The following is a 23,583-nucleotide window of genomic DNA, read 5'->3' as shown; positions in this document are numbered from 1 at the left end:
CTTGGTTGCAGTATATCCCATGAAAGAGCAGCCAAACGGCCACAAATAAACACCAAGAGGTTTTTGTTTTTTTAATAACTTTAATCACTGTGAGCACGGCAGCTCAAAGGAAAGGAATTTTGTTATATTATAATTTATGCCAGTTCAGTGGTGCTGGCAGTAGTGTTAATATCTGTGTGCATGCTTGTTGGGGGGCCTCTGACACCAAGTGAGGCATCTGTTATTTCATGACCCTAGTGGTGTCTGTCGTCCCCAGGCCCACCTCCAGCATGGCAGCCGACCACCACAGCCTGCCTGAAGTTTTATTTTTAAACTCCTCTTCCCACCCCCTCAAACTCTGAAAGCTCTGGTGGCTCAGAACTGCTGCTGTGTTTCAGATTCTGGCCCACTCAGTGACACCGAAGGACTGGCCTGTAATAGCAATCCGTGTCCTGTTGCTGCCATGGAAGTGTTATCACCTAGAGTGGGGCAAGGAGAAGCAGAAGGCATGATAGCCCAGGTTTATTTGGGGACTTGAAGCTACCGTCTTGAATGTTGGTATATAAAAAAGTTAAATAAAAATAAATAAATAAATACAGTGGAACATAGGCAGGTGTTTTTGTTTTGTTGCTTTTTGCACATAGAAATGCTTTACATGCATAAAATGGACTTTATTTGGGTAAGCGATTGCATGTGTGCATAAAAGCGTATTTTATGTGCATAAGTAAAAAATCAAAACAAAATGAAAGTTTAAAAATGCAACAACAACGACAAAAAAAAGAATGAAACAAAAATGTTTCCCTTGTGCACTCCTAGGTGATACACACTTGGCTGCCACTTCATGGCTGGAGCTAACGTGCATACTAAGCAGAATATATGATATACACAGCTGGACGTGGAGTAAGAATTAAAAGGGGGGATTATACAGTGCAGGGCCCTATTTAAAAAAAAAAAAAAAAAAAAAAAAAAGTACATCTTTTGTGTGAGAAAAATGTGCAAAAGCCCAGTACAGAATGTGTGAGCAGAAAAGGCTTGGAATTACAAACAGGCCGATTCAGTAAAGTCCGCGAGAGAGCGGGCGAACACGCACTCGCCTGTGCGCGCGATGCAGTAATTAAATTAGGTCCGGCGATAGAAATGGGCAAAAGGAGGCGCTAGGGACACTAGTGCGTCCCTAGCGCCTCCTTTTGGCCCGGAGCGGTGGCTGTCAGCGGGTTTGACAGCCGACGCTCAATTTTGCCGGCGTCAGTTCTCGAGCTCGCTGACAGCTACGGGCTTGGAAACCGGACCCCGGCAAAATTGAGCGTCCGGTTTTCGACCCGACAGCCGCTGGCTGACTTCAGATTTTTTTTCTTTTTTACTTTTTTTACCCTTCGGGACCTCCGACTTAATATCGCCATGATATTAATCAGAGATTGCACAGAAAAGCAGTTTTTACTGCTTTTCTGTGCACTTTCCCAGTGCCCGACGAAATTAGCACCGACCTTTGGGTAGGCGCTAATTTCTGAAAGTAAAATGTGCGGCTTGGCTGCACATTTTACTTACTGAATCGCGCGTGAATACCTAATAGGGCCCTCAACATGCATTTGCATGTTGAGGGCCCTATTAGGTTCGGCGGGTTGGACACGCGTTTTCCGTCCCTTACTGAATAAGGGGTAAGGGAAAACGCGTCGGAGCACACTGTACTGTATCGGCCTGATAACTGGGCCAAAAGCAGAGGGGGATCCATAGTGTGTGAGAAACCTGCAGTTTAAAAGCTGCAGCGCTGAATCTAGGGCTTCCCAGATCTGTCTGGTTTTCAGGATATCCAGGTGATAAATTTTGCATGGATTGTGTCCCCCTCTACTGTTGTACATATTCAGTGTGGATATCCTGAAAGCCCCGCTGACTATGGGGTTACCAGGACAGGTCGGGGACACAGCTGGGGTTGATAGAACAGGGAAAAGATTTTAAGAGAGATTGTGGTGCACTGGGTTTTTTAATGAAATTTTAGTGATCTTTTTTTTTCCTAATAATAGTTTGATGTTTTTCCCCCTGTTGTTATTGGCGTGCAAACGAAGGAGTTAAACATGAGGTGGGGGGAGTGCCTCGCACTTTGTTGAGGCATTAGCACATGTCGGAGGATTCTTTTTTTTTTTTCAGTTTTACCATTGAGGTGGCTGCTGCTGAATCTCCAGATTACAGGACAATGCCGCCTCCTGTCTCGCTTCCACCTCTCTCTCTCTCTCCCCCTCTCTCTCCCCTTCTCTTCTCCCACCAGCTTGATCCTTACTCCTCCCCCCACACAGCTAACCAGCTTGATCACTGGCATCGACAGCCTCTAGGATGGATGGAGCGGGTGGAGTAGAGGGCGTCTCGGCTGTCGCTCAGTAGTGACACCTGCTGGCTGACCTTAGCGTGCCCTTGTGCCAGGCTGCAGAGGGGAGCCGTAGTCCAGGGGCGGTTAATGAAGGCTCGTAGCACCCTGGCCCTCTGGGGGCTGCTTACAGTTGGCGCCGCAAGCCTGAAAGAATCGTTGGAAACAGCTGGGCCAAAAAGTGGGGGGAGGGGGGAATATATATATATATATATATATATATATATATATATATATATATATATATATATATATATATATATATATATATAAAGTGGGGTTCCTGAAGGATGTCAGTTGGGCGCCAAGTTATGAAATCGTTTTATTAGTAATGGAAGCCTTGCTGGTTTAACTTCAAAGACCTCCCCCCATCTTCATATCCTCCTTGGGTGCCGAATCGTATTATAAGGCGCAAAACTCCCACTCCCCTAAAATCTCCTGCAGCAATGGTTAGAAAATTCAGTGGCGGGCTTTCATATTTAAGGTTCATACATTCACGGAAAATGTGTATAGAAAATCTTTGTGCTTTTAAAGACTCGTTGCAAAATAAAACCTTTTCCAACCTTTCTTGGTGTACATTATTGATCACTGGGGAGGGGGGGGAGGTTATTTTCTTTTCTCTCCTGCTCTCTTTCTGTTTTGTCTTCCTTCATATTTTTTCTCTGAATGCCACTTTCGGCTTTCCTGCCCGTCTCTCCCCTTCCCAAATGTGCTTTTCTCCTTTCTCCTCCTCCTCTTACCAGTCTCGTCAGGGTCCAACTCCTCAGCACTTTGTACAGGCTGGGCTTGGACGTTTGGAGACCCCGAGAGCTGCTCTGGGTTCAGCACACCTTCCCTCTGCTGTATGACCTGACGCCCCCTCCCTCCACCCCATCAGAGGCTTCTCAAGCCTCACATTGTGCATAGACCCCTTTCACGACTGCAGCTGCTGTTAGGGTCTTCTGGGCAGTTTGGGGATTTGTAAACTCGATTTTGTCATTTGAATTGATTTGATGCACTAGGAAAAATGTTAAAAGAACAGGTTTAAACTCCTATTTTTTAAGCAGTCTTTTAAAAACTTTTAGCCACCAATTGATAGCTTCCTCCCAATACCTAGCATATTTGTTCACATATCATTTTTTTTTTTTTTTTTTTTTAAATTGGTTTTTGCAAAATGTAATAAAAAATTGTATGAAAGTCTGCCGACCTTTGAGATATTGTAGGGTATTTAACGTTCAGGATTTTGTATTTCAGTCCTCCTACACATTTTTTTTTTTTTTTTTTAAAAGCCTGGAACGTTTGGCACTTTCTAGTGGATGTAACAAAATCAGGATAAATTGCCTGAAATTGGTTGAATTTAAAGGAAATGGAGGGCCAGCTTCTCAGACCATGTCCTTTTTCATGCAACTTAAGGCGCTCATTGGCAGCTCATTATATCATGAAGCCCCAGCTCATCTGCGCCACGGCTGCGTGTGTGTGTGTGTGTATCTGCAGTCTTCGGGTCTATGTATATTGGAAACACGTTTCATTTCAGTGCACTAGATTTATTGAAGTTAGTTGGTACTGAACTGATTTCAGCTACTGGGGTTTCCTTACCGCTCTGTATGTGCGCTTACTAATTTCCTGTTTCTCTTGAGCTGCTGATTGCTAAAAGCTCACTTTTGCCTTGTTAACAAAAGCAGTGCTGTTTTACTGCTCATACAAAGCGGAAATCTCCCTTGCTTTGTATGAGCTTTTTCATCTTTATAAGGCATTCTCTTATCCAAACTAACTCAGTTGTGCTCTCTGACAGATGGCTAGAGCTTGCCCGGGACCCCCCTGTTGAAGTGGGTTCTCCCATTTTTATGTCTAAGCCTGTTTGAGGTCATTTCCAAAGTTTTTCTTTTCTAAGCTGTAGTTTATTTGTTGTATTTGGCTTAGGTTTCATGACTTAGATTCCAGCCATAGCCGGAGCTTCTCCCCTTTCTTAGAAGGATGTGTCGCTGCGAGGAGATAGATACCAGGGGCCTCTCATCATGGATACCTGACTGTGTTTCTGTCTCGTGCATCTCCACCTGGCACATGCACCTTTTCATTAGCTGATATTCTTTGTTTGGGGGGGGGACGGGACAGAGGAAGGTGGGGGGGACAATGGCTTCCTAGAGAACCTTTGACTCAGCTATCTGCAGTGTTAAGTGACATGTCAGTGCAGCCTGGTCATTTTTATTTTAATCATAAAATCTTAAAACTATCCGTTTTCCTCTCTCTGGCTCAGGCTTTCCCCATGGTGGTGTGTACTGCAGCCTGTAACGTGCTTCTGTAATTTGGAAGCCTATTGTGCACTGACCTCCTGAAAGGAGCGTACCTCTTGCAAGCCCAACACAAATGTGTCAAGTTAGTTCACTAAATAGGTCTCACATATAACTTGTTTGTTGGTCTTCATTTCTAGAGAAGTCATGCTACTTTTCTCAAAATAATTATTGAAACATTGAAATGTTTTGAAATGTCTACTAAGCTTCAGTAAGGTACCAGAAGGAAGCGTTTCCCATAGAATGAAAAGCTCAAGGACAAAAGGGGTCTTTATATGAAGCTGGAGAGAGGGAGGCACTAAAGAAGGGCAAGGCCATAGCAGAGAGACTAAACAAATTATTTGCTTTTATCTTTACTGAGGAAGGTGCAAGGCAGATACCCATGCCAGAAGTGATATTCAAAGATGATGATTCGGAGGAACTTACACAAATCTCAGTGAACCTGGAAAATGCTATAGGGCAAATTGACAAACTAAAGAATAACAAATCACCTGGACCAGAGTGCCAAAAGAACTGAAAAATGAAATTGCAGACCTTCTATTAGTAAATTGTAAACTATCATTAAAATCAGTTACGGTACTTGAAGATTGGAGGGTGACCAAAATAACACCAGTTTTTAAATGAGGTTCCAGGGGTGATCCTGGAAACTACAGACTGATGAGCCTGACTTTAGTGACAGGCAAAATGATAGAAACAATTATAAATAACAACATTTCTGAACATATAGATAGTCATAGTTTAATGGGCCAAAGCCAACATGAATTTAGCTAAGGGAGGTCTTGTCTCACCAATTTGTTACTTTTTTTTTGAAGGCGTGTATAAAAGTGAGACAGTTGATATAATGTATCTGGATTTTCAGTAACCGTTTAACAAAGTATCTTATGAGAAAATTAAAAAGTCATGGGATAGGAGGCAATGTTCTAATATGGATTGAGAACTGGTTAAAAGAAAATGGAGAGTAGGGCTAAATGTTCAATTTTCTCATTGGAGAAAGGTGAATAGTAGAGTGCTCCAAGGATAGGGACTGGGACTACTGGTTTTTAACATATTTATAAATGACCTAAGAATAGGAATGAAGAAGATGATCAGATTTGCAGATGGTCTAAAATTATTCAAACTTGTTATATCACAAGCAGATTATGAAAATTTGCAAGAGGATCTTGTGAGACTTGGAGACTGAGCATCCAAATGGCAGATGACATTTAATGTGGAAAAGTGCGCAAAGTGATGCACGTAGAAAAGAGGAACCCAAATTATAGCTACAGAATGCAAGGTTCCACATTAGGAGTCACCACCCAGGAAAAGGATCTAGGGGTCATCGTTGAAAATACGGTGAAATCTTCTGCTCCGTGTGCAGCAGCAGCCAAGAAATCAAATAGAATGCTAAGGATTATCAGGAAAGGAATGGAGAATAAAAAGGAGAATATCATAATGCTTCTGTACTGCTCTATGGTGTGACCTCATCTTGAGTATTGTGTGCAGTTCTGGTCACCGCATCACAAGAAAGGTATTGGAGAATTAGAACAGGTACAGAGAAGGGCGACCAAGATGATAAAGGGGATGGAACAATTCCCATATGAAGAAAGGTTAAAGAGGTTAGGACTCTTCAGCTTGGAGAAGAGATGGCTGAGGGGAGATATGATAGAGGTCTATAAAAGAATGAGTGGAATGGGTAAATGTAAATTGGTTTTCCCTTTCAAAAAACTCCAAAGATTATATGATAAAATCTGGTCTCCCTATTGGGCATATCGGGATAGCCATTCTGCATGAATAGTTATATGGACATAATGTGTAGGCGTGATGTTTGTTCATAGTCTTTTTGTAATTTTGCCAATACGATCTGTAATGCTTAATATCTTGCTTTTGCTCCTTCTGAGGGGGGGGGAGGGATGTTACTCTTGTCCTGATGAAGGATTGTTTCCTTTCTTTTCTTCTTTCTGTATTGTAATATGCTAAAATAAAGTTATAAAACAAAAATCCAAAGACTAGGGGATATGCCATGAGATTACTAGGTAATACATTTAAGACATAGGAGAACATATTTTTTTAATTCAACACATAATTAAACTCTGGAATTTATTGCCAGAGGATGTGGTAAAAGCTGTTACTGTAGCTGGGTTTAAAAAAGGATTTGGACAAGTTTCCATAAACCATTATTAAGGATTTGGACAATGGTTTCCATAAATCATTATTAAAGTGGACTTGTGGAAACCCACGGCATATCCCTGGGATAAGCAGCATGGAATCTATTGACCTTTTGGAATCCTGCCAAGTGGATTGGCCACTGTTTGAAACAGGATACTGGGCTTGATGTAAATTTTGGACTGCCCCAGTATGGCAAAGGGTTGGCTGGTACATGGTAGGGGATTGGTAGATCTCAGGAGCTGCTTTTCCTTCTGCTGGCCTGGTTGGGATAGGCTGCACAGTAAAGGCCAGTTTATCCCGTAACTGTAATTGCACAGACTTCTAGGACAGGGCATTTATTCCCCCCCCCCCCAGCAAAACTATGGTGGGATTTGCATTGCACTGTTATCTGCTTTTTTCCCCTAATGCCTTCCCTGTGGAGGGTTTTATACATGCAGTTGCCCTCTGTGCTTGTTGCTGGTTCTCAGTACATAGACCTCATCATTGTGTGCTTAGTTTGTCCAATAACATACAAAACATGAAGCTAGTATGATGTAGAGAAATTCTGGATTTTATTCCAAAGTTTTTGTAATCATCAGAAGGAGAAAAATCAGTTTACAAACGTAAATAGATTGCATTCTTACATACGCAAAGACATTTGCACCCACACAACATCTGTGTGCAAATGTCCAAATTTTTCATATGTGTTTGCATGTCTGTCTTTATAAAGATACATCACGGCCATGAGCCTTCTTTACGAGAGGCTTTAGGTGTAACGAACTGAAGCCTTTGTGCCATTGACCCCGTGCTATGCTTTTCTCCTGACTGTACTATGATTACTGCTTATCTGCATCTGTGTGTTCGCTGATATGGAACTGTTGGTGTGCCTAAAAAGCACTTCTTAGTGTCTAACAAGATATAAAGTGTAAAACTTTAAGCTAGACCTCTGCTAGTTATCAAAGGATATAAATAAATAATGAAGCCTTTGCATAATGTCACACTTTGCTGTGAGCTGCTGCTATGGTGTCATCCCTGGAAGGTGGAAAGGCCCTGGAGAGTGGGGGAAGGGGTGAACTGTGCTGCCTATGCTAGTGATTGACAGGCAGTGACTACTTATCTCCCATCCCCCTTCTGCAGCATTGTGTGTGCGCACACTAATCACAGCACTGTCCTGTCCTGGCGTACGCACACACACACGATTCATAGCACTGTCGTACCCCCACAATCACACTTCTCCCCCCCCCCGATTCACAGCACGTGTAGAATCAAATAAAATTGGGCAATTTTATTTGATTCTACACGTCTCCTTGATTAAATTTTGAAAAAGACGCTCTTGTGGCATCCTTTTGTTTGTTGCTTACCCCACAGCCCCACATCATTCACAGGCCTCCAGGTTCTAAAATGCAATACTCGCATACAGGCACACACATGGTTCACACCAGTGCTTCTGCTCCAAGAAGCGCACACCCACACACAAGTGCATGCACCAGTCATAGCACTCCTTCTGTCCTAATAAGCACAGACACCCAAACACGGGCACACGCATGGTTCACAGCACTCCTGACCTCCCACATACGCACCATTTGCCCCAACACGCACACCTGGGGACATGAAACATTCAAGCAACACCTGTGCTAAGTTGACTGGACCAAGAACCTAAAAGGCCAAAGCATGTAATCATTCCTTTGTCTCCCGAAATATATCGAGCTGCTGTAAATGGGCAGAGGGGGCCAGCAGCCCCAGGAATGGAGATAGGGCCCTGGCCAGTGACAGAGGTAGGAAGGTTCAGCGGCTCGGGTAAAATTGTATCCTAGCAGAAGAAAGCAGGTAAAGGCAGATTAGCTCATTGAATCTGCCCAGTTATCCTGTCCGCACTGCTCGGGATATGTGCCAGCTGCCAGTCATGGAAGTGTGACCGCTTGCAGGATATTGCTGCTTGTTGAAGTCCGTTTTAGCTTTTAAGAACATAAGACTACGCCATACTGGGTCAGACCAAGGGTCCATCAAGCCCAGCATCCTGTCTCCAACAGTGGCCAATCCAGGCCATAAGAACCTGGCAAGTACCCAAAAACTAAGTCTATTCCATGTTACAGTTGCTAGTAATAGCAGTGGCTATTTTCTAAGTCAACTTAATTAATAGCAGGTAATGGACTTCTCCTCCAAGAACTTATCCAATCCTTTTTTAAACACAGCTATATTAACTGCACTAACCACATCCTCTGGCAACAAATTCCAGAGTTTAATTGTGCGTTGAGTGAAAAAGAACTTTCTCCGATTAGTTTTAAATGTGCCACATGCTAACTTCATGGAATGCCCCCTAGTCTTTCTATTATCTGAAAGAATAAATAACCGATTCACATCTACCCGTTCTAGACCTCTCATGATTTTAAAGACCTCTATCATATCCCCCCCTCAGCCGTCTCTTCTCCAAGCTGAAAAGTCCTAACCTCTTTAGTCTTTCCTCATAGGGGAGCTGTTCCATTCTCCTTATCATTTTGGTAGCCCTTCTCTGTACCTTCTCCATCGCAATTATATCTTTTTTGAGATGCGGCGACCAGAATTGTACACAGTATTCAAGGTGCGGTCTCACCATGGAGTGATACAAAGGCATTTTACTCGTAGCTTCTCTACAGCCTTAGGGAAATGAGAATGCAAGGACTCTTCCTTAATCCAGCATGTAGCCCCCACCTCTCTGCGTTACCACCAAGTTAGTAGGTCACAGTGTAGCTGTTGCCCGGACATCCAGCTTCCTTGTTCCACGTGGAGTTAATGGACAGGCACCAGTGGATTTCCCCCTTCCCATCCTGCCTCCCCCCTCGTTTTTGAGAGTTACTCAGAAGGCGCTCAGTTGCTGCCTTCATTTGTCTTGCTTGGCTTCGCTGAACTGAGCATTGGAATCGGTGAGAGGAAAAATTGACTTCAACAGGCGGCATTAATAATGGGGGTCATAATATTAAGAGTGCTAGCAAAAGATTTTTTTTTTTTTCAGATAAAATCAATAAAGATGAGCAGAACCGTGATTTAAAAAGAGGCATTTGTTTTCTATCTTGAGAAGCAGGTATTGCAGCATATAATTTCAACTTTTACTCCTTTTTTTGCTGCTTTTTTTTTTTTTTTTGGAACCAGTTTTGGTGATGTTGACTGGTAATCTTCTTAAGCCATGAGGTGGCATGCCATTCTCTGTGAAAGCAGCAGGGCTGCCCTTCGAAGCTTTGTTACATGGCCACGTTTTGCGACATGAACGCGCTTGGAAAAGTAGAGAAGAGCGCCGTGGACGCTGCTTCCAGACGAGTTGTACTGCCGCTGCTTGCTTCACAGAGAGAAACGTGGGCATCTGCCAACATCTGCTGTTCATTCTCCCTACACCACCTTTTCATTCCGTTTTCATTCTGGAGGGGAAAGCGCACGGAGGAGGAAGAGGGTGCAGCCATAACAAGAAGTGCTCACTTTTATTACTACAAATAAAGGGATGAGAATATGTCTAGAAAATAAGATGTTGCTTTTAACCCACCTAGTAGTATAGATAGCCAAGCTAGAAAACAACTGAATGTAACTACAAAATAAAGGGAATGTTAAAATAAGTTCATCATGAGGTGACAGTAGGTTTCAGCAATAGATATGATTATATATATACTTTTTTTTTTGTTTGTTTTTTTAACATGACCGCCATGAGCTTGACTTCTTGAAAGGTGTAACCTCAAGGTCACTTGTCCTTAGGTTTTGAGGATAGGTTTTGTGTATATGGTACTTGCAGTGGAATTACAGAAAGTGTGCATAATACCCTTTACAGAAATGTAAAATTTACCAGTGTTTACCCTTATCCAGTCAACACTGGGCTTTTCGGTGGAGGAGGATTTTTGCCTTGGCTTAAATCCCCATGGCGCCTTGAGCTTGTAGCTGTGATTTTCCTCTCAAATGATCAGGGACTGCATCCTTCATGCCTGCCGTGGGGTTAAACCCAGACTTCTCTGGCTTGTAGGAAGCCTGCTTGTCACACTAAAGGTGGTATGAGATGTGCATTAAGTGATATGCATTGTTCTGTTTTATCGGTCTGGGCTTCATTTTTGGGCCCCCATGGGAAATTTTGGTTTTCCCGTGGTTCGGGTTTTTTGTTTAGTGTTTCTCTCTTTTCGGTGTTAGTGTGCACTAACGGGGTTTAGTGCACCCTAACTCCATGTTAGTATGCACTAACGAGTTTTCTAATTCCAGAGTTAGTGTACCTTAATAGGACTTAGGGCGCACTTACTGGTTGTTAGTACGCACTAACTTTAGTTATCCTAACAAAAAATGTTACCAATAAGTTAAAAAGTGTCAATTGGGGGACAGTTAGTTAGCCAAAGGTATTCCCATTGGCTGTTTCCTTCTAAAGAGCCCATAAGGAGACAACCAATGGGAATGCAGAACCATACCTCTAGCTATCTAACTACTCCCCAATTAACACATTTTGTAACTTATTGGTAACATTTTTTGTTAGTGTACACTAATTTTAGTTAATGCGCACTAACAACCAGTTAGTACGCCCTAAGTCCTATAAGGGCGCACTAACTCCAAAATTAGAAAACTAGATAGTGGGCACTAACAAGACTTAATGTGCACTAACATAGAGTTAGTGTGCTCTAAGCCCCAATAGGGCACACTAAGCCTGCAACTTTGTTAGTGTGCACTAAAGGGACTTAGTATGCACTAACTACATGTTAGTGTGCATTAACACCCATAAGTGCGCACTTATACGAAATACACATTTTTCCGAATATCGGTTCTCCCGAATCATGACGAATTAGACAATTTTGTTGAAATTGTCTAATTCGTTTAAAATGAATGCACTTCACTAATTAGCAGCAGCCTTGGCCCTTCAGTGTGTCAGGATGACATTCGGTTTTCAAAGTCTTGTCGTCTTCAAGTGCCCTGGCATTGTTTTTCTGATCTGGACACAGAGACTTTACAGATTAGGAGTCTCTCTCGTCCCCATTCTTTTTAAATAGTATTGCATTTCAGGTGCATATTTTATTGATTGAGGCAGAAGAAAAGATAATCAATGCCAGACAAAAGGCATTCAACCACACCACCGTGGCGGATGTGCAGCATGCAAGAAAGCAAGCAAAAGTGGGGGAGCATGCACGTCCTGCATTGTCAGCAGGCACAGCATTAATATCACAAACACCCACTAAGTGCAGACTACATTGGAAATGAAAGCAATGATCTTAAAGACCCAAATGGCATGTAAAGGGTGCTGGGTGGTGGTGGTTTCTGGTGCACGTTCTTGTTTCATCCCATTGCATCTCTAGAGAATTGGTAGAATTTGGCAGTGCGTGCGCCACATTTTCAGGGTGTCCTGGATGTACGGGAGACCACAGCTCATTCATGGGTCAGGGTTCCGTTATGTAAGGGACCTTCCTCAGACAGGGCTTCTCGCCCCACCAAGGTGAGTGCGAGAACTGAAAGCCAAGAACCACAGAGTTCTTTAGTGCCAGGGGATTTGGAGGGGGAGCTGAGGGTGCTTGAGTGCTTTGTGAGCTGTGCCTCTTTGATTTTGGGGGAAAAGATGGTAAACAAAAAACGGTGCAGTAGTGTGCAACGGGTGATGAATTAGGCATGCGGCCGCCTCCATTCTGTAGACGAGGCAAATTTGAGTTGGTCTTTGCAGAGAAGCTGAAAGATTTGAGTGCAGTGCTGCATTGCTTGGGAATGCCTTCTGCTGGTTTTTTTTACACAGGGTTTCGGGAATCAACAGTGGACCAAATTAATAGCAATTACAAACGGGCCAATTCAGTAAAGTCCGCGGGACAGCAGGCGAATGCACAGGCCACTCGCCTGTGCACGCGATTCAGTATTTAAATGAGGCCTGGAGGTAGAAACAGGCAAAAGGAGGCGCTAGGGACACTAGCGCGTCCCTAGCGCCTCCTGTTGGCCCAGAGCAGCGCACTGTACTGAATCAGCCCCATATGGCAGCAGATGTATATGTTAGGAAATTAAACAAGTGTAAGAGGTGGCTGAAAGCGTAATAGGTGGCTGAAAAAATAAAGACAAAAATAACAGCGTTCAAAAAGTATAAAGGATCCCAAAAAGAGGAACACAGGGAAGAATATCTGGTGAAACTGAGGGAAATGAAGAAAGAAATCAGGAAAGCAAAAGGTCAAACAGAAGAAAGGATTGCCAAAGAGATAAAGCGAGGTGACAAAACAATTTTCAGATATATCAGAGAAAGACGGGACACCCGAAGTGGTATAGTGAAACTGAAAGGTGACAAGGAGTAATGTGTGGAGAGAGATGACGAAATGGCAGAAATATTAAACAAAAATGAAAACCCTTGAGAAGGACCGTTACTGGTTGAGAAGACTGTAGATGGGCATGGGGTAAACAAAACTCTGCTTCTAGAAGAGAATGTATGGAAAGAGCTAGACAAACTGAAAGTGGATAAGGCCTTGGGGCTGGATGAGGTTACATCCCAGGATATTGAGAGAACTCAGACTTGTGTTAGTAGGTCCACTGACAGACCTGTTCAATAGATCCCTCGAATCGGGAGTGGTGCTGTGTGACTGGAGAAGAGCTGTAGTGATCCTTTTTCACAAGAGTAGTAGCAGAGAGGAAGCTGGAAATTACAGGCTGGTTAGCCTCACCTCGGTAATGGGAAAATTATTAGATCACTGCTAAAGGAAAGGAGAGTGAACTATCTTCAATCCGGTGGGTTGATGAACCTGAGGTAGCATGGATTCGCCAGGGGAAGGTCCTGTCAGACAAATTTGATTAATTTTTTTATTGGATGACTAGAGAATTGGAACAAGGAAGAGTCCTCAATGTGATTTACTTGGATTTCAGCAAAGCTTTTTTTTATAGGAGGCACATGAATAAAATGAAAATCTTGGAATTCTGGACTCAGCCCCAAAGTGGTGTTGTGTACTACAAACTGGTTGACTGACAGGAAACAACGTGTAATAATAAATGGAACCTAATGTGAAGAGTGAACGGTGTGGAATGCTGTGGGGATCGGTTTTGGGACTGGTTCTGTTCAAAATCTTTGTGAGCTACATTGCAGAAGGGATAGAAGGTAAAATTTGTCTGTTTGAGGATGATACTAAGATCTGCAACAGAGTGGACATGCCGGAAGGCATAGAGAGAATGGAAAGTGATTTAAGAAAGTTTGAAGAGTGGTTGAACACTTGGCAGCTGGGATTCAATGCCAAGGAGTGCAGAGTTTTGCATCTAGGGTGCATTAATCCAGCAGGAGCTGTATGTGATGGGGTGGTGGTGAAAGACTAATGTGCACAAACTGGAAGAAGGGACCTTGGGGTGATAGTGTCTGGCGATCTGAAGGTGGTGAAACAATGTGACAGGGTGATAGCTAAAGCCAGAAGAATGCCGGGCTGCATAGAGAGAGGAATAACCAGTAAGAAAAATGAGATGGTGAGGCCTCCTGGAGTACTGTGTTCAGTTCTGGAGCCCATATCTCAAAAAGGATAGAGACAGGATGGAGGTGGTCCAGAGAAGGCGACTAAAACGGTGTGTGGTTTGTATCAGAAGACTTATGAGGAAATACTGAAGAATGTAAATATGTATACCCTGGAGGAGAGGAGGTACAAGGGAGATATGATACAGACCTTCAGATACCTGAATGGTTTTAATGATGCATGTTCCTCAAACCTTTTCCATTGGAAATTAAAACAGTAGAACTAGTGGTCACGATATGAAACTTCACGGGGAACGAGTCAGAACCAACGTCAAAAAATATTTCTTCATGGAGAGGATGATGAATGCCTGGATTACCCTTCCGGAAGAGGTGGTGAAGACAAAGACAGTAAACAAATTCAAAAAGGCGTGGGGTAAAGATTGTGAATCCCTAAAGGTTAGAGTTGGAAATTAAGAAAAGAGTGCATAGGGGGTAACCAACATGGAGCAGCAGTTGTTACCCCTTACAAGAAGGCATGGGGATTACTACCCTTACATGATTTTGACACAACTGCAATATCGCTTTCTGCTTCAATGGCAGGATGGGGGAAAGGGGAATTGGATTCAGATGACAACCAACTCTGGGTCCTGGCTTTTATGGTCCAGGGTACTAATACACAGCCAGGGAAAAAGCACAGGGCTGTTTCTATGGCCAAGCCCAAAAGCAGAGCACATTCAAGCAGCAGCATTGTCTGAATTATCAGGAAGGCTGCTTACCCTGTAAAAATGTTGCTAGCAGTAATTTTATATGGGTTTGACAGATGCTTTGTTTTTGATTGTTAATATTACTACCCTAACATAAGGCTTGGGGATAACCTGCATGGACCAGCAGTTGCTACCATAAGAAACTTGCTGGGCAGACTGAATGGACTATCTGGTCTTGTTCTACTTCATTACTCTTGTTACTATGTTACCATGAGTCATTCTTGACTTTCCTTTGACTGTGGAGAGCCGAGTAGCAGTAGTTTACAGAGAGATCATTCTGACCCCTCTGAATGGTAAAGGAGCTACTCCCCTTCCTGTAACCAGTTGACCTAAAAACAGTCCTTCAATGGTCAGTTCTCACATATCTGGACTACTGTAGCGCCATCTATATGGAGTGACCATGACCAAACTACAGCTACTCCAGAACGCTCTTGACAAAGCGATCATAGGTGGCAGAAAATAAGAGCTTGCCTCCTCCCTCCCTCCCCCCTGCTCCTTAATCCCTCTACACTGGCCCGAAATTTCTCTTCGTATCAAATTTAACATTTTGTTTCTCACAATCACGTCAATGAAAACCATCCGTCCTACTTACCCTCTTATCTCTTTGGTCAGGTATCACCTACTTCCCCCCCCCCCCCTCCCCATAAAAAATCTACAGTCAAGGCAAAAACAACTGGCTGTTCCATTCGTTCCTGAAAACACTCGTATTTTGGAAAACAAAAGCGAGAATCTTCAAAGATGCTGCACCAGATCTATGGAAGTTTCTGCCCCCCCCCCCCCCCAACTCCAAAACAACAAATACATTGGGCCTATGGGGCCAACTAAAATCATGGCTCTTCCACCGGCTGAAACTATGATCCATGATGATCCTATCCTTTTTCTAGAGAATCAGTTAATTAAGAAGTTGCTTCGTCTGTGAACCAGTACCGGGCTGGAGGGGAGAAGGTGGTAAAGAACTGAAAAATTCATTTTCCAGTAGAATAAAATAATTTGCACAGTATGCTGTCATTTCAACAATACTGATGTAACCCTGCCATGTTAAGTAACAACCTTATTATGTTCTCTGTACTGTAAATCGCATGTAATACTTTTTTTTTTCAGCTGGATTAACCACTGTGATCCCCTTTGAAGTGACTGTCGAGCCGTCAAAAAGCAGAAAAGAAATCCTAACTTAAATTCAAGATCTTCACTATAGAATGATGTGGGTGTTTAAAGCTAGGTCTTTTGGTTCTTCTATGTTAATTTCAGAGATTATGTGTTTAAATTCTTAACTTACTTTTGTTGATATGACAATGTTCTTAAAGCTCAGTTTTATTTGCAGTGTTTATACTGTCTGGATAGTAAACTAAAAATTGACTGTTTATTGATGTGTTTTTATAATGGTATTTATGGTCATCTTGCCTTGAACAGTTTGATAAAGCGCGTAATACATTTAAGTTGTATTAATTTTGGGGGAGGGTTGTATGCTGGTATTCCTTCACTTCTTGTATTTATAACTTTTTTTCTTTTAATTTGGAGGTGTGTGCCATATTTATTATGGCCACATCCTGAATTGCCATTCCCCGCCTCCCTCCAGAGACATGTTTTATACGGTTACTTTCGTACTGGTCTTGGTAGGAGACGGCTAATGAGCTTGAATACCTCCTCGGTAGTATAAATCCACGCTGAGGACGCGTATGCTTCCAGTGTAGCACTGAGTTGTGCGTTTCATCAAGCAGTGTTTTTGGTGGCCATTTGCTCGGCTAGTCGGATCTCAGAGTTGCAGGCGCTGTCTTGTCGCGGATTTACAATGATCGGGTATCGTTACATACGGTTCCGTCCTTTGTCCCTAAGATGGTTTCAGCTTTTCACGTCAATCAAACTGTGGAGCTTCCGGGGTTGCCTAACTGGTCCCGAGAGTCTTCTCAGAACAGAGACCTTCATCTTTTGGATGTGCGGCGTGCCTTATTGCGTTATCTGGAGGTTACCAATGACTTCAGACGTTCTGATCATTTGTTCGTTCTCTTTGGTGGCCCAAAGAAGGGGGACAAAGTGTCAAAGGTGACCATAACTCGGTGGATTAAGGAAGCCATTTGCGCGGCATACATAGCCCGAGGGCGTCAGGTGCCTTTTATTGTTGAAGCTCCTTTTTTGCAGACATGATTCATGGAGCAGTTTTTAGGAGTTGTTTGGTCTGGTTTTTGCCAGCGGCGAAATGGTAGTCCGGAAATTTGGTTGGGTGCTACCCTTCGTTATTTAGTTCTGTTAGTGTGGGCTTGGGTACAGGTCAATACTGAATGACTGCAGGTGGCACTCTCGTTATGTAGCAGCGCCCAAAGTTCTAATTGTTCTCTGACTCCACCTGCTGGTAGGGATACACAACCCTCTTTTCTGGACTGATCTGTGGTATTACAGGAATGAAAATTAGCAGGTAAGAACCAATTTTCATTTCCAAGTTCAAAATTTAAAATGTAATGAGAGTTCTTAAAATATTATGAATGTAATTAAAATTTAAATATTACATTATTTTTTTTGCGTCGCTTATACTCTTTATTGCTTTAATTATAAAAAAAAAAAATCCCATAGTCTGTCTGTCTGGGGCCACCAGGATTGTGTTCAGTTAGTTTACTTCTTTCTTTTGCAGGGCAGAAGACAGTGTGCTCAGTTGGGTGATCAGTTTTCTTCTCGGTGAGAACTGTCTTTAGGTTTACCTCCAAGGCTCCATGCTATCTTCTATCCTGCTCAGTTACTGTCTTGTCCCCTTTTAGGATTGATTCTTAAGGCATTCGGTGTGACATATTTCATTTATATGGAAGAGATTCAGTTCTTTATTCCTTCTGATGGGCACGGTGTCTCTTCTAAGAAGATCTTTTATAATTGCATGACCGGTATTACGAATTGGTTAACATGGAGAGGATTATCAATAAACACGTGAAAAACAAAAGAAAACAAAACAGGTTGTCATGGGTAGATAACTACCCGCACCCCCCCCCCCCCCCCAAGCATCAACTTCACTTCTATTTCCTATGAAGGGACTCATCTGAGGTGGGAAGCCTGGGGGTTATCTTAGTTTCAAAGATATCTTTCAGGCTGCATGTCCTAGCAAAAGCTACAGTTTACCTGTTAAAGATGTTGAATCCTTTGAAATTTCTGTTACCAGCTGAAATGTTTAGAACTGTGTTAGAAATCCTAGTTTTAGAGCATCTTGATTATTGTAGTACTCTGTGTGTTGGCCTCCTGGAGAAGTTGATTCACCTATGGTAGCTAGTTCAGTATGTAGCTGCTCGCCTGTTTGGCGGGCTTACAGACAGGCTGATTTAAAAAAAAAAAACCCGCGGAGAGTCGGCATTCCGTGTTGAGCGCCCGCTCTCCCAATGTGCGCCCAGGCATCTCTCCTGGGCACACAATTTATTTAAATTAGGGCCCACGCTAATAAGGAGGCACTAGGGACACTAGCGCGTCCCTAGCGCCTCCTTATTAGCTGAAGCGGCGGCTGCCAGCAGGTCCGACAGCCAACGCTTAATTTTACCTGCGTCCGTTTTCAAACCCGTTGACAGCCATGGGTTTGGAAAACGGACGCCGGCAAAATTGAGCGTCCATTTTCCAACCAGTGGGCCGGCGGACAGCTTTTTTTTTCTATTTTGGGACCTCAGACTTAATATAGCTATCATATTAAGTCGGAGGGTGTACAGAAAAGCCGTTTTTTTCTGCTTTTCTGTACACTTTCCCGGTGTTGTCCATGATTAACGCCTGCCTTTGGGAGAGAGAGCCTGTAACACCAGTGTTGAGAGCTGCACTGGCTTTCAGTTAAACTGCTGGCGATAATGCATAAGTTATTGATTTGTGAATTCTTGTGTTGACGTCAAGGAGAGAATTCATTGATATGAACCAGTGTTGGTTACGTTCATCCGGGTCAAGGCTATTGCAGGTCCCCGCTACGCGGAAGAGCCAGAGCATTCTCCTGCACCTCTCCAGTGCTTGGAAGGCTCTGCCAGTACAGCTTAGGGAGGAGAATGGCTTGAACTTCAGGGAGCAAATTAAAACCTGGCTTGTTAAAGAAGCACTTGATATGTTTGTGCTGTTTTATTGTTGTTTGTCATTTGTTTTATTTTAATTTGTTTGTGTGACTCTGACTTTTATGATTGCTTGCTTGTAATCCGCACTGGACAAAAATTATGTGGAAGCTGCGGAATATAAACTTTTTAAATAAATAAATGCCAAAGTGCAAAATTATGTGGAATAAAGCAGACGTGAATCTTGGCATGCTTTTGGCTTTGCAGTTTGAAACAAATACTTCTGGATGAAAAATATAGAAGAATTTTGTTAATTTCTAGTGTTATTTTTTTCTCTCAAAAATTTAGTGTGTAAAGTTTTACTGGTCAAATCGGTAATAATAAAAAAAAAAAATCTCTAGAATTCGCCGCACTTGTGTGTTAGTCACTCAGCCTGTCGCTCTCCAAAGCTATAATTGTGCTGACTTTTCGGGACATTGATTGTGTTTCCTTCGTGTCTATTCTTGGTATCTGACCAAAACTTATCCCCTAAGAGCCTTAACTGAACATGAAAGGCAATTAAAATGATTTTGCTTCCTGTGGCTGCTTTTTAGCCTGCTTGAGGAAGGGTGGCTTTCAGAGAGCCCAATGTCTGCACATACGTGCTTTGGAAAGTGGCCCAGGAAAAGCAGAGAATATATGGCAGATAGCAGGGCAAGACTAAGCGAGAGTACAGAGAGGAGACGGAAAGGCAGAGGGCTTGCAGCAGCTGAAGGAGGAGACGACAGATTCATTGACCATGACATAGAGGAACAGAGTTGTGGACTGGTGATTGTGGAATGTCCGTTCTGCAAAACATTCATCTTCATTCATTTACACACGTTATACTGCTCCCCCCCCACTGTTATTTTGATGGGCACATAGGCTAGTATAATTTAAAATTGTGTGCCCGTGTACTAACAGAGTATATAAATATCTAAGGAAACGTTTCTCCAAGGAGAGGGCAGTGGATGCATGGAACGGCCTCCCCATGGAGACGGTGGCATCCGGAGTTAAGAAAGCAAGGTGGGATCTCTGAGGGAGCGGTAGGGATTGTAGAGCTGAGCAGTCATCTGAATGAGCAGAGGAGATGGGCCCTGTGGTCTCTTTCTGCCGTCGTATGTCTGTGTCTAACTTCAGTCGGGCTGAAAGAGTTCAGGAATGGAAGTGGAACACAAAAAGTAAGGATGGGATTGACCAGCTGTGCTTCGGGACACACTGGCACCTGGCTTAGGCCCATCAGTTGGACTGTGTTTCTTAGCTTTTACGGAAAATGTAGTTCTTGGTTTCTTCCCTTTCTAGTGAGTGCCCTTTTGGCAAACCTTGGAGCCGATGCAAAAAGCTAAGCATTGTCAAAAAAAAAAAAAGTGCACTGAAATTCAGTTTCTTAACGCACAAGCAAATTTTTTTTAAACTAATGCATTAAGCTAATGGTATGCTAATGCATCGGGAGTTAAAAACCGGTGTGCAAAGAAAAGGCTTTAGTGCACAGAAAAACATGATTTAGGTGCATGACTCGTTTTAAGCGCAGGAAACATAGTTTAAGAACATAAGAAGTGCCATGCTAGGTCAGACCAAAGTCCAACGAGCCTGGCACTTATGTTCTTGTGTATACAGAAAGCATTTTTTGTGCACATAAATCATTTCTACGCATGGAAAACGTGCGCATAAACCTTGTTGTCTTTGCATAAAATACCGAGTACAGGTCCCGGCACCCATAGACTAACATTTAGCCCTGGAAACTTCACTGCACCTCTGACTAGGATGAAAGCAAGAGGTGAGCCAGCACAGCTCTTGTGAATTGGAGGTTAATAGCTAATGCCATCATTAGATCGGGATTTCCATGTCAGGGTGCTAACTTAAAACACAGATTGTTGGATGCACTTTTTTTTTTTTTTTGTGCGCAAAACTTTACTGAGTCGGCAGCAAAGTTGGCCCACAAAAAAAAAACCATGCGCACAATCTGTGCGCTCTGCCGCTACATACCTCATTCTTTGGCTTCCTTGGGTGTAACAGCCTAGCAAAGTCTGCATCTTTCTCAGTTCTCCTGCTCCGCACTTTTGCCTCCCTTACGTAATAAAGCCACCTCTCGCCTCTCATCGCTTCTCCAGACATGAATCCCCGACCATTGCCTCTTTGTGGAGTTTGCTGCCCTCTACTGGTCTGTCTTAGTTTCGGCAGCAGAAAAAGCTTCCCTATGTTTTTAGAAACACACAGGAGCCGATGCAATACAGTGTGCTCAGCCGATAAACTCGGCGTCTGTTTTCCTTGCCGATGGACGGCCGAATCACGAAAACTGATTGGGTTCTCGGTAGCAAGGATGCGCAAGGGTCGCGCAAGCGACCCTAGCGCCTCCTTGCTAATACGACCCCCTAATTTAAATATTGCATGGCGCCCCCCTTGGGGATGTCTACCTGTTCAGCGCCCGCTTTGTACGCGAATTTATTGCATCGGCCCCACAGGGTGTTAGTCCGTTTTAGCTCGAATCTAGTAACGCATGCTTTTCATGTCCCAGTAAGTAATGGAAGGTTTTGAAAGGTATTTTGCTCTTTGGCTCTGTGTTTTAATGCCTGTGCTTGGGAAGGATGATCATTTAGTAATACGGTATCTGTGCTTTAAATGGACGCTTCAGCTTGGAGAATATGACTTCAGATTCTTTTATAAAATTGCCGTCTATGTGAGGGGGTGTAGTGTGCTTAGCACCTTGGGGTGGTAGGAGAATAGGTAGGGAATGTTTTTCAGCATGGCTGCTTTTCTGAGGCCTGGAAATTTAACACATTTTACTTTTTCTTTTCTTTTTTTTTTCTAAGCCAGCAGTGTAGATTATTAGCCTGCCTGCTCTTATCTTGAGGGACGTATGAATCCCATAATGCTGTTTTTATGGGCAGGGAGCATCTTTCTTTTGATTATTTTACTGTACTTAGAACTGAATGGTTTGCTTTTGGAAGACACGTGTGGCCGAGTTTTAAAACGGCCATGCGCACAAATACCAGCAATTATGCGCGGGGCCGGGCCCTTTTGAAAATGTGCGCGGCGCACGTAGGGTGAGACCACGCACATAACTGCTGATGCGTGCACAAGCGCCGGGGCCCTGAGACAGGGGTGGATGGATCGGGCTTAAAACATATTTGTAAAAAATCTGAAATATGAGGGATAGTAATGGAGCCCGCGTCGATAAGAGGGACCCGGGTGTTGGGGTGCAGACGTACCTATCTGACGTCTTTTTCCACAGTGCCTGTGTGAGAACACGGCAGAGTTTACGGGTCTGTTAGAGCAGGCTCAAAAAATGTGCCGGGGAACTCGCTTAAAGCCCTTTGTCTACGTGGCAGCTGCAGTAAGTTGTGGCGCTTTTTTTTTTTTTTTTTTTTTGTAACCTGCTGTGTCTTTTTTTTTTTTTTCTGTCACCAGATGCTACAACTGCGGTGGCATCGACCATCACGCCAAGGAGTGCACCCTGCCGCCTCAGCCGAAGAAGTGCCATTACTGTCAGAGTGTCGCACACATGGTCGCCAGCTGCCCCCACAGGACTGCCCCACAGTACCCCCCCACCACGTCTCAGGGAAGACTCGAGGCAGAACCCCAGCCTTCCACCTCCGCCGTCCCTCAGGAAAGGAGGTCAGAGGCTTCCGGGGGGCCAGGCCGCCCATCGCAAGAAGCATCCTCCAGCAGGTCACCCGAGGAGCACAGCAGGAAAGGGACCCCCTTGCAGAAACGGAAAAAAACGTAGCGTCTTGTGTCTCCCGCTTATTTAAAAAAGAAAAAAAATGCATATATATTTTTTGTTTTGATTTGCTTTATCCTCTCGGGGATGTCTACCTCATACAAATACCGGACAGTGGCGGGGGGGGAGGGGATAGCTGACGATTTCGGTGAGCGGCAGCATCAACTACTGCAAAAAGGAACTGTGAAACGAGAAAACAAGCAATGGCTCCGAAGAAAGAGTGCAAAAAACGGGCCAGGAGCTTTCTGCCTGTGTTATCTGTATTAAAGCTTCATCTATGTATGGATCTCTGCAGAAGTCTCGCGCACGTTACAGGTTTTCATTTAATTTTGCTGCAAATGGATTTGGAATGGTTTGGTTTCCTAAAGCATTTCCCGGAGATTGGACGTAATCCAGATCGTAGGCAAAATCAGTTTGACATGAACTCTCCAGCCCATTTGGTATGTTAAATGATGATTATACTGTGAAAGATATATATATATATATATATATATATATATATATATAAAATCTTTATCTGTGCATGCCTGCACGGGCCCCACCGTTGGGCACGCTTCATTCCCTGTCGTGCAGGTGGGCCTGACATATGAAGCAATAGCCCAGGTTTTGGAAGGGTTTCTCCTTCCTTGAGTTTTGGTGATGATTTTGTTTTATTTTTTTGGTTTCTCTAGCTTTCCTGGATCATGCTGCCGCCACTGCCTGAGGTTCGCCTGAGTCTGCATTTACCAAAGAATGCTGCGAGTAGCCCAACCTTCCACTAATATGGTACCAAGGAACTGGGAGACACCTTCCTCTCTCCTCTTTCTGGGTTGAAAGGCAGGGGGGGGAAGAGTTCCTTGTATTTTTAGTTTTATGTTATAATTTTATTTTATGTTATTATTGGATGCCTCTGGAAGTGTCAGTGCATCTCCTTCCATTTATTTTTCCCCATCTTCATCTGTCCAGGCAAAATCTTGACTTCCCTCTGCTCACCATGGA

The 23,583-nt window shown here is 43.4% G+C and overlaps 1 protein-coding gene across 1 annotated transcript in view; it reads left to right on the top strand.

Annotated features, from left to right (window-relative positions):
* Positions 1-23,032, top strand: part of LIN28B (lin-28 homolog B) — a 157,912-nt gene extending 134,880 nt beyond the window's left edge. The window contains exon 4 of the mRNA XM_029597008.1: positions 22,293-23,032. Within this exon, the coding sequence (XP_029452868.1) occupies positions 22,293-22,611 (319 nt within the window). The 3' untranslated portion in view covers positions 22,612-23,032. The remainder of the gene's footprint in view (positions 1-22,292) is intronic.
* Positions 23,033-23,583: the final 551 nt, after the last annotated feature.

The sequence above is a fragment of the Rhinatrema bivittatum genome, chromosome 3, assembly GCF_901001135.1.
Source record: "Rhinatrema bivittatum chromosome 3, aRhiBiv1.1, whole genome shotgun sequence".
Lineage (NCBI taxonomy): Eukaryota > Metazoa > Chordata > Amphibia > Gymnophiona > Rhinatrematidae > Rhinatrema > Rhinatrema bivittatum.
Note: the sequence above shows the minus strand (reverse complement) of the source record. Positions and strands in the feature narration are given on the sequence as shown.